Source organism: Pteropus medius, unplaced genomic scaffold (genome assembly GCF_902729225.1).
Source record: "Pteropus medius unplaced genomic scaffold, Ma_sr-lr_union100, whole genome shotgun sequence".
Taxonomy (NCBI): Eukaryota; Metazoa; Chordata; class Mammalia; order Chiroptera; family Pteropodidae; genus Pteropus; species Pteropus medius.
Window position 1 is genome coordinate 7,463,322 of NW_024343733.1, and position 10,506 is coordinate 7,473,827.

The following is a 10,506-nucleotide window of genomic DNA, read 5'->3' on the forward strand; positions in this document are numbered from 1 at the left end:
AGTGAAACCCGACTCCCAGACTCCCAACCGCACACTGGGGAAACTGAGGCCCGGAGCAGCACCAGCTGGCCCGGGTCACACAGCATCAGGCCTCAGACCTCAGGCTCGTCCCGCCCCCGGGGAAGACGGGAGAGTCCAGGCCCCCGGCCCCTGTCCGGTCAGCAGCTCCTGGTCCACCTCCCCCACTCTTGTCGCCGACGCCACCGCGGGGAAAGTTTAGAACAAAAGACGCAGGGGGCGGGGCCGGGGCGGGCCGGGGGCGGGGCGGAGGCTATAAGGGGCGGTGGCCCGGCGCGGCCCAGCAGGCCCAGCAGCCCCGGGGCGGATGGCTCGGGCCGCCGGGCTCCGCGGCGCGGTCCCGCGCGCCCTCCTGCTCCCGCTGCTGCTGCTGCTGCTGCTGCTGCTCCCGCCGCCGCCGCTGCTGGCCCGGGCCACGCGGCCGCCGGTGAGTGCCCGCCGCCAGCCGGCCGCTCCTCACCCAAGGGGCGCCGGGCACGCGGGCTGGGCCCAGTGGCGGAGCTGGACCCACGGGGGCGCCCGGGGTGGCCTGGAGCCGCCCGTTACCTAAAACTTTCTGGGTCCCTGTGGGCGTGATAGAGAACTTCCCGTCTCTGGAGGTGTGCAAGTGGAGCCTGCGCGGGGATCGCCGCTAGACGCACGCCCCCTCCCAGCATGGGGAGCTGCTCCTCGGTGCCCCAGGCGCAGATGCTGGGGTGTGTGCTGGGGAGGTTAGCAGAGGGAGTGGTTAAAGGGCCCTCTATTCATCGCAAGGACAAAGCAGAGCTAGTGTCAGCCTTCAGGTGTGTGGCCTCAGCGAGCACATCTCCAGGTGTGCGGTGGGCTGGAGAATTAAGGAAGAGCTGGGGAGGGCAGCAGCTATGCTGGAGGAGGTGCCACCAACTGGGCACCTGCAAGTGGCAAGTCTGAGAGGCTTGGAAACAGTACAACATGAGCTAGAGAGCTACAGTGTGTGCGTGACAGTGAGAAAATGAGAAAGAAGCGGGGGCCAAGGGTGGGCAATTGAGACCCTCGGAGAACAAGGGTGGGACAGCAAGGAAAGGGAGGAGGATGTAGGATCCAGAGAGAAGAGAGTCCATGTGAGAGAGCAGCAAAACGAGGAGAGGAGGGAAGATCCTGGGGTGTGTGTGTCAGCCTGTGTGTGCCAGGAAGCCTGCATGCTCCTCTTGATTTGGCTTTAACGGACTAGTCACAGGGGTGGCCAGGCAGGGCCCCGGGTAAGAGCCTGGGCAACTGCAGGCCCTCAGGCCCCTGGGAGCCCGTACTACCCCACCTCAACTGGCAGCTGAGGCTTCCAGATAGCTCAGGCAGGGTTGGGACTATTAGGAGGTGCGACAGGCAGGAGTCGTTGGACTGGTCCATGAGGAAGGAGATCTGACCAGCTGGGTCCCTCTGTCCAGCCACCCCAGCTCTGCCCTGGCCAGCCTGCCCTGCACTGGCTATGGGAACAGGAGGGGTAGGCTGGGTGGGATAGGATGAGTTGGGGGCACCTCAGCCTTTCTTCTTCCCCAGCCCCTCCTAGCCCCCTAGGACTTGGGGTAGAGTCGGGAACTACTGTAGGTAGCAGTTGAACCTATGGGCTCGGGAATTGGAGAAATCTGAATTTGAACGATGTGACCCTAGGTGAGCACCTTTTGTACCTCAGAACCTTACCCTCTCAGTCTTATCAGGACTAAGTGGGAGATAACAGTGCCCACTGCTGGGCGCTGAGGATTAAACAAGGTAATTTGAGGAGAGGTGCTGGAGACATTTCGTCACCTGTAGCTACCACTTTGATGCTTGTGTACCGTCAGTTGGGGCCGGGTCTGAGCTGGGTTGTCTGTCTCTCTGCAGATATGCAGAGAGCATTTGGGGTCGCCTCAAATGTGTTTTTCCCCGGGCTGCCATTGGCAGGGCCAGGAAAGCTCTGTAAATATTTATCCATCCCAGTTTGTAGCTTTCAGGAATGATGAAAGCCCCGCAGCCCTTGGGACCGGCAGGGGAGGGGAGGAAAGGAGAAGGTTAGGCTACATGGGGGGAGAAGATGGACCTGCCTGCCAACTGGCTGTGTGACTTGGCCAGGTTGCTTGGCCTCTCAGCCTCAGAGGGACTTGATGCTGCGTAGAATGTGGTGGTGATGCTCCCCTGTCTTCCTCACAGCCTAACAAAGGGCCCCGCCGTCAGGGTCATCTCCTGCCGACAACAGAAAGTGTAACTATGATTAATTATCCCTCTTGGAATAACAACAAACTGAGGCTCAGGGAGAGATACAACTAGCCTGGCCTTATCTAGCAGTTACCTATCCTGGGGTCCACTTTTAGCGCCCCTCTACCAGGTACTTCCATTTTCTTGACTGGAAGTTGTCCCAGAGACTGATCTTGAGCCTCTAGCTCAGCCGGGAGATTGAGTCAGCTGAGAAATTCCTCGAGGATATTTGAAGCTGTGGTTTGATGCCCGCCAGAGGAGGGTGGGGGTGACTGAGCTGGACACACACCACAGGGCAGGCCAAGGGAGGCTACTGGCCGAAGAGGAGGAGGGAATGCACCAGAAGAAACTCTTCTCAGCAATGTGGGTTTTGGAGATAGGCCGAGAACTGAGAGGGTGCAGGGAGAACTCTGGGTGGGGAGGCATAAGCCCTAGGTCTAGGTAGAACTCTTGCGTGACTTGCTGTGTGACTCTGGGCAATGTCCTTGACCTCTCTGGGAAATGCCTGTTCTCTGACCTCCCTGGGGCTGTAGAATTCCAGCAAACCCTGGGAGGACCAGTGAGCCATTTTAGAAATCAGCAGGCTGCCTTGTGTCAGGCCTTGCATATAGGGCATCTGGCCCCAGGCAAAGATGAATGGGGGTCAGTGGGGCAGAGAGCCTGTGTCTCATCCCTGTAATGGGAAAACTGAGGCCAAAAACCATTAAATGATAGGCTTCCCCAAAAAGGACCCCATTGTCTAGAGGCCTCCATTCTAGTGCCTTGTGCTCAATCTCTCTCCAAGACCAATGAATGTGACACAGACAGGGAGCAAGAGGCTTCTGGCTTGCGAGGAGTCACGAGTCACTCTTTTCTTGATTTGCAAGCTCTCTGTTTTACAATTTAAAGTGGAGACTTTGGGGGAGCTGTAGAGAATTTGGTGAGAGCAGATCCCCAGGTGTGGGAGGAGAGGGCCCATAGAGGTGAGGAGCCGGGCCAGGGAAGAGGCTCTGCCAGGTGCTGCAGCAGACATTACGGAAGGAGAGCATTTAGTTCTTTGCTGTGGCATCATCTCCATCTGACAGATAGGGAGGTCGAAGCTAAGAGAGGACAGTGACTTGCCCAGGGTCACTTTGTCCAGAGTTGCCATTGCATAGAACTGGGTCTTCTGAATCTCAGACTGTGGCTCTTTCTACTGCATTGAGAGTGCTATGATCCAGGGGTCTGGGCATAGACTTGGTGCCTTATGGGGGGCAGGAGAGAAAGGGAAAGTATAAATGTCAATTACCCACCCTCCTTCCCAGGCTGGCTGCTCCAGACCTCTCTTGTGGGCAGAAGAGAGATTTCTACCCATGAGCATAAACAGAGCTGGCAGGCTGGGCTCTGGGTAGTTTAGAACTCCCAGGAGATGACACAGACCTGCCCTTCCTAGGGAGGATCCTGGTACCCCTGCCAGGGTTGGGGAAAAAACCTGTTTATCCTGGAAGTCAAGGGGAACAGTGTGCAGAGCGGAAGGAGCAGGCCCTCATGGCTGGTCACACAGACCTGGAGTCCACATCCTCAATGTGAAACCTTGCATATGTGTTGTCCCTACCTTGTGGGAGGAGTCGGGAAGTTCAATGAGCCAGCCTGCAAAGTATCTGGGAAATAGCAGGTGCTTAATAATTTCCTGTTCTTTGGTCACCAAAGTGAGGCCAGCCTGCAGCCTTCCCTCAATGGAAGGGTGACTCCAGCCCAAGGAACAGAGGTAACAGGTAGGTTGGGCCATGAGCACAGACAGCCTGCCACCTGCCAGCTGTTACCTGGGCTAGTTGCTTAACTTCTCTGGGCTTTGTTTTTCATCTGAGACATGGGCGTGATGAAGGTAGAGTTGGTGATAGATCTCATCATAGGCTAAGAACATGTCTGTAGAGCTGTTGGCAGGGCCCTAGCCTAGATAAAGGTGAACAGCAATAGTGATAAGTATTTATTAGCAGTAAGCCTAGTATCGGCTGGAACCCACAACCCAGTGAGGCTGGGCTCTGCCAGGTAACCAATTATTCAATAAGGCAAGCTCTGAAACTGAGGGAAAACTGGTCCAGGACCCCACACCCCAAGTAGCTCCACAGCCCCCCAGGAGTTCAGAAGCTCCAGATGTTCAGAAGACCCCCTCATAGTGGGGGCATTCTTGGGAGTTCGGTCTGGGTGGTTCTTGGTGGTGTCATAATCAGGAGCTTGGTGAGATTGGGACACTGATCATAGCCCTGGAGCACATGGGGCCTGGGACAGCTGCCAGAGACGGAGGCTGAGGGTGGGGCTGGGCTGCCCAGCTGCCACCCCAAATATGGCAGTGGGGAGGCCACAGCTGTCCAGACCAGACAGGCCCAGACCAGACAGGCGCTGAGTCTCTCAGCAAACAGCACTACTCCATGCCTCTCTTCCAGCTTTGTATAATGTCCACAGCTAAGGCTTTGCTTCTGACCATAAGAGTCCTCACCTAGCTCTTGCCATGACCTTGCTGGGTGACCTCACAAGGTCTCCCAAACTCTTTGAGCTTCTGCTTTTTTCATGCATGAGAATGGTGACCTCTACCCTGGGACTTGGGAGCTCCAGGTCAGAGTCACCATTGGTGGTGCTAGGGCTCCAGCAGGGCAGGGCTAGGTGAGGCTGGGAAGCAGGTAACTGTTCCCCACCACACATGCATGCATGCATGCATAGATGGAGGGGCCAGGCAGACCACATCTAGCCCTATTGTATGCCCAGCCCTGGTGGGGTGTGAGCAAAACTGCCCCAAAAAGTCAGACTTCAGTTCTAGTTACCCTTACCAGGTGCCTGGCCCCCTGGCTAAGTGCTTTACATGTATTGCCTTGAGTCATCTTCAGGTCAACACTATGGGGAGATACCATCCCCATTTTGTCCGGTGAGCAGATTGAGGCAGGGCTGCAGCCCCTCCACACTGGGGAGGGTCATAGGTGGATGTCCTGGGCAGTAGTAGCTCACGTGACTTGGTGGGGGTGGGCAGTGGGGGGAGCAGGAGGAGCTGTCTGGCCTTTCCTCATAAGCTTTGTTGGGGACCATTCCTGAGTGTATGTAGAATATAGTCTACTCTCACCTAGAGCTCACCAGCCCAAATGGCTGGAGTAGGTGACAGGCAGGCTGGGACTGCTCCAGGAGGGAGGGACAGGCAGTAGGAGGCCTTGGAGTAAGTCATCAAGAAACCAGTCATCTTCTGCCAGTGGGCCTGAGGTATGACAGTAGGCAAACTTTCTCTGGCTCTCTGCTTGCCCAGTGACATATGGGCTGGGGCTGAGCATAGGTGTGCTGACAGCCCACACCTCTAACATTGGGACACAGGGTCTTGAGGCCTGACCAGGTCTCCATATCCTCTCTCCTGCTCAGGATGCCCACCGTCATCACCTGATGAGAAGGAGGCCACAGCCCTGGCATGAAGCTCCTTCAAGCAGCCTGGCATCTACCTCTGTCACCCAGGAGGTCCCCCAGCCTGCTGGAGGCCCCAGACCTCCCCGCTGCGGCGTACCTGACCCACCTGATGGGCTGAGTGCCCGCAACCGACAAAAGCGGTTTGTGCTGTCAGGCGGGCGCTGGGAGAAGACAGACCTTACCTACAGGTAGGGCCCATAGCCATGAACAGGCTCTAGACCCCTGTGTCCATGTATATGTCTGCCACCTTCACACCTGCTTCTCGAGACACATGCCAGGGCTAGGTCTCCATGGTTAACAGATCTGTGTGTCCACCGACCCTTGAGCCATCCATGGACCAACACCCCTGAACCCCAACTTAGATGCACGCACGGGCAGCATCCCTTCCACACCCATGCCCTCCCACGACAGAGGAGCAGTGCTTCTGTAAGCACATATCTGATTGCCCCGTAGACATGCCAGGGCACAGCCTTCAGTCCCACAGGCAGCTTCTATGGGGACCTACTAAGGGCCAGGCCCTGGGACTCCATGACCTGTCCTCTTGGGGAGCGGGGCATTAACCATGTCATTGTTTAGATCTAGCATCATGATTCGGGATCCATGCAGGTGAGAAACAGTGGTGAGCAGGACAAGAAATAGCTCAGGTTACCTGAGGCCCCTGGGAGTGATGCAGAAGCTGAAACTTAAAACATCCTACAGGCGGGGGAACTCTGCTTGGGAGAGAAGGTACATGAAGACCCGTGTGGTATCACTGGCATTGGAGCTGAGACTGCTGGGGCATTCAGAAATGTCCTGAGTTGGGAACTGGGAACCAAGAGTGGGCAGGTCAAGGGGTCAAGGTCTCCCTACAGTGAGCAATACAGTCAGGTCTAGAAGGTGGGTCTTGGGGCTCCTGGTCCTGTGTTCTTCCTTCCAAATGCAGACACATGTATGTACTTAAGGACACAAATCCGCAAAAAGATGTGCCCATGTGGCAAAGGGATCAGTGCCCCACACCTGAGGTTCACCTGGCCTGCGTCGACATGCATGCATCCCACTGAACATCCAGGGGCAACTACTGGCTCAACAACCATCAGGGACTGGCCCTGCCCTGAGTGAGGCCCGGGCTGCTCCTCCTACCCCCAGGATCCTTCGGTTCCCATGGCAGCTGGTGCGGGAGCAGGTGCGGAAGACGGTGGCAGAGGCCCTACAGGTGTGGAGTGAGGTGACACCACTCACCTTTACTGAGGTGCATGAGGGCCATGCTGACATCATGATCGACTTCACCAGGTGAAACGGTGGCCTGGGACCCCTCTGGGAACAAGCCCCAGCTGTCTGCAGCCACTGACCGCCCCCACCCACCCACAGGTACTGGCATGGGGACAACTTGCCATTCGATGGACCTGGGGGCATCCTGGCCCATGCCTTCTTCCCTAAGACCCACCGAGAAGGGGATGTCCACTTCGACTATGATGAGACCTGGACTATTGGGGACAACCAGGGTATGGGCTGGGGACCAATTTTCCAGATGGGCAACTGAAGATCATAAAGAATGGGGACTTGCCAGGGTCCCTGAGCTGGGGTCTAGAACTTGGGTATTGTGCTGCAGGAGATTCAGGGATTGCTGGGCTATCTCCCTTTTCCAGGTACAGACCTCTTACAGGTGGCAGCCCACGAATTTGGCCATGTGCTCGGGCTACAGCATACCACGGCTGCTAAGGCCCTTATGTCCCCTTTCTACACCTTCCGCTACCCACTGAGCCTCAGCCCAGATGACCGAAGGGGCATCCAGCACCTATATGGCCGGCCCCAGCCAGACCCCACCTCTAGGCCTCCAGCCCTGGAACCCCAGGCTGGGGTGGACACCAATGAGATTGCACCACTGGAGGTGAGGCACAGGAGGGTGGGAAGACAGGAGTTGAGGCCCTGTCCCAGCTTTCCTCACCCCACTGGCCTCTGGCTCCAATGTGGGCTCTTTCCTGGCCCTCCTCCCTCCCCCTGCCTCAGCCGGAAGCCCCACCAGATGCCTGTGAGGTCTCCTTTGATGCAGTCTCCACCATCCGTGGCGAGCTCTTCTTCTTCAAGGCAGGCTTTGTATGGCGGCTGCGTGGGGGCCACCTGCAGCCTGGCTACCCTGCGCTGGCCTCTCGCCACTGGCAGGGACTGCCCAGTCCCATCGATGCAGCCTTCGAGGATGCCCAGGGCCACATCTGGTTCTTCCAGGGTGAGTGGGGGCTGGGAAGTCACACTTGAGATTTCCAGGAGCCGGGAATGTTATGGTCAGGGGCAGGGACAGACAGACAAATATGATGGGCAGGTGCCCTGAAGCCTTAGCGCCAAGGGAGAGCAAGGCTCACTCCTTTGAGCACAGCTGGGTGATTCCTGGAGGTGGCGGCACTCAGAGTAGGTATAGAATAGAAGGTATTAAACAGTGGGTCACTCATTAGCCTCCAGCCCAGAGGTGGTAGTGACTCACCTGAGGGCACAACTTAGAAAAGGCAGAACGGGGATTTGATTTAGGTCTAGTGACCCTAAAGCATGTGCTGTTAACTTTCAGCTGGTAGAGGGGAAAGCCTGGAGCATTCCAGGTGGCAGGGACTTCATAAACAGAGGTCCAGCCAGAGCTTGCTGGGATAGGGCCCAGGGCTGAGGCCCAGCGGGTGGTGAGCGGTCAAACATCAGGGGAAGGAGTGGGACCTCAGGCACCTCTCTGCTGCTTAAAATAACCTTTCCCGTGTACCTCCCAGAGCCTATACCATCCCAGCACATCCCCGCTGGCTCCAAGCAGGACAAAGAAACGGAGGCTGGGAAAGTCCGTGGCAGTGGTGGCAGCTGGGCAGGTTCATGGTGGCTTGGCATGGCAGTTGGCTAGTTCCACTGCAGCCTCTCCTCTCCATAGGTTCTCAGTACTGGGTGTACGATGGTGAGAAGCCAGTCCTGGGTCCCGCACCCCTCTCTGAATTGGGCCTGCTGGGGTCCCCAGTCCATGCAGCCTTGGTCTGGGGCCCTGAGAAGAACAAGATCTACTTCTTCCGAGGCGGAGACTACTGGCGCTTCCACCCCAGCACCCGCCGTGTGGATAGCCCTGTGCCCCGCCGGGCCACCGACTGGCGAGGGGTACCTTCTGAGATTGACGCTGCCTTCCAGGATGCTGATGGTGCGTTGCGGATGGGGCAGCTGGTAGAAGTGGTGCAGCAGCCACATCTCCCACCCTGTGGTGGCTGGATGTAGGCTCTTCATCACAAGTCCTTTGTCCAGCACCCTCCCCATCTGGCCTACTCCTTGTGCTAGGGCAGTGCTATACCCCCCATGTTGTAGATGAGGAGACTGAGGGCTAGAGAGGTGCAAAGACTTGTGCAGGTTCCTGTTATGGCTGATAAAATAGAAACCACTGCTCACTGAGGACTGACGATGCTCCAGGCATCTAAGCTCCCTACGTGTATTATACAATGCTCAGATGTAGCACCTGTTATGAACCCAGTTTCCAGAAGAGCAAATAGAGGTTTCGGTGTTCCCTAACTGGGACCACCCAAGTGGACAGTGGACAGCCAGGACCTCCCCGACTGAGGCAGTCCCTGCTGAGCCACCCAGATTCCTGCACCTCCAAGGACTAGATTGGGGACTCACAGTCCAGCGCTCACCCCCATGACCCCTGCCACTTTGCTTTTGTGCTTTCCCAAATGGGGACCTGCTAGGAAATCTGTCCTGTGGTGACCGTGGGTTCTGGGGCTCCAGGTTGCTTGTGTCACCCACCATAACTCAAGATGCCCATCTGTTATCTGGCTGGTGGGTGCAGTAGGGTGAGCTGGAGGGAGGGGTGGCGAGGGAAGCGGGACTTGCTTTCCTGAGGTAGGAGGTGGGTCTCTGAGTCTCCCGGTGTCTGTAAGGCTGGGTGGGTAGCCCAGACCAGCCAGACTCTGGGCAGGCAGGACTCCTCCAAAGGAAAAGAAGTTCTGGAAGGGCCACCCTGAGGCCTGCAGGTTTTAAGGAACTCAGCAGTGGCCAAGGCCTTCCTACCCAGAACTCCCCCTGTGCTCATCTATGGGCACAGCCTGACAAGCAGGTGTGAGGCCTACTGTCCACTCACTCAGGCCTCACTCTTCTCTTCTCAGGTTATGCCTACTTCCTGCGTGGCCGCCTCTATTGGAAGTTTGACCCTGTGAAGGTGAAAGCCCTGGAGGGCTTTCCTCGCCTCCTGGGCCCCGACTTCTTCGGCTGTACAGAGTCCGCCAATACTTTCCGCTAACTACTGCTTGAATGCCCTCAGGGCCCCGACCCCTGCCAGGCCACTGACATTGTGTAGAGACCCGTGGCCATCTTTGTGACTGTGGGTACCAGGCACAGAACAGAACCTGTGTCTCCTCAGGGGGATGGGGAGGGGGTGCTGCCACCATGACAAGTGCAGGGAAGGCCATGCAGGTCATGGTCACCTGTCAGCAACTGTTTCAGACTGGGCTGGGAGGTTTGGCATTAAGGGTGAGGTGGTCTTGGGCTGGCTCTGCCCCACCTGTGCAGGTCACAGTCAAACCTGCTGCCCTTGTTCTCCATCCCTGTCCCTCAGGAAAGGACCTCAGCAGGGCTGGGGGAGTTGGAGTCCTTGTTGTCCCTGTTGCAGGGTTCCTGCAGGGTGCTGGCACATGGATCTTGGGCCCCCATGGCCTTCTGCCTTTTCCCAAGAAGTCAGTTCTGGGTAGTTGCTTGGAACTGGCTGCCTTCCAGTTGGTGATCCTGGAGATGTTCCCCAAGATCCAGGCCAGAAGGTTAAGAGTCAGCTGGGGAGAGGGGTGCTTCCTGCTGGAGACCCAGGGCCCTGGAGACCTCAACATACCTCAATCCTGTCATGTGCTAGATCTTCCCCGGCCCTCATCCGAGCACTGAGACCTTTCAAAGCCATGTAAATGTGTGTATAGTGTGTACAAAGCTTTT

General features: G+C 57.1%; 1 protein-coding gene across 2 annotated transcripts; it reads left to right on the plus strand.

The window, feature by feature from the left end:
- The first annotated feature begins 314 nt into the window (after positions 1-314).
- On the plus strand, positions 315-10,500 carry MMP11 (matrix metallopeptidase 11). Of its 2 annotated transcripts, XM_039868458.1 has the most exons (8): positions 315-445; positions 5,560-5,789; positions 6,727-6,870; positions 6,949-7,082; positions 7,227-7,468; positions 7,588-7,804; positions 8,480-8,737; positions 9,693-10,500. In XM_039868458.1, the coding sequence occupies exons 1-8, from the start codon at positions 326-328 to the stop codon at positions 9,824-9,826; spliced, it is 1,479 nt and encodes a 492-aa protein (XP_039724392.1). In that variant the 5' UTR covers positions 315-325; the 3' UTR covers positions 9,827-10,500. The 2 variants fall into 2 exon arrangements, with proteins under 2 accessions (XP_039724392.1, XP_039724393.1); XM_039868459.1 differs by lacking the exons at positions 8,480-8,737; positions 9,693-10,500 and adding an exon at positions 8,328-8,473.
- Positions 10,501-10,506: the final 6 nt, after the last annotated feature.

Excerpts from the sequence above, each read along its gene's own strand:
- MMP11 (XM_039868458.1), top strand. The coding sequence starts at position 326 with ATGGCTCGGGCCGCCGGGCTCCGCGGCGCGGTCCCGCGCGCCCTCCTG. Across the intron at positions 5,790-6,726 it reads AAGACAGACCTTACCTACAG|GATCCTTCGGTTCCCATGGC; the intron begins GTAGGGCCCATA and ends TCCTACCCCCAG. Across the intron at positions 7,805-8,479 it reads CCACATCTGGTTCTTCCAGG|GTTCTCAGTACTGGGTGTAC; the intron begins GTGAGTGGGGGC and ends TCCTCTCCATAG.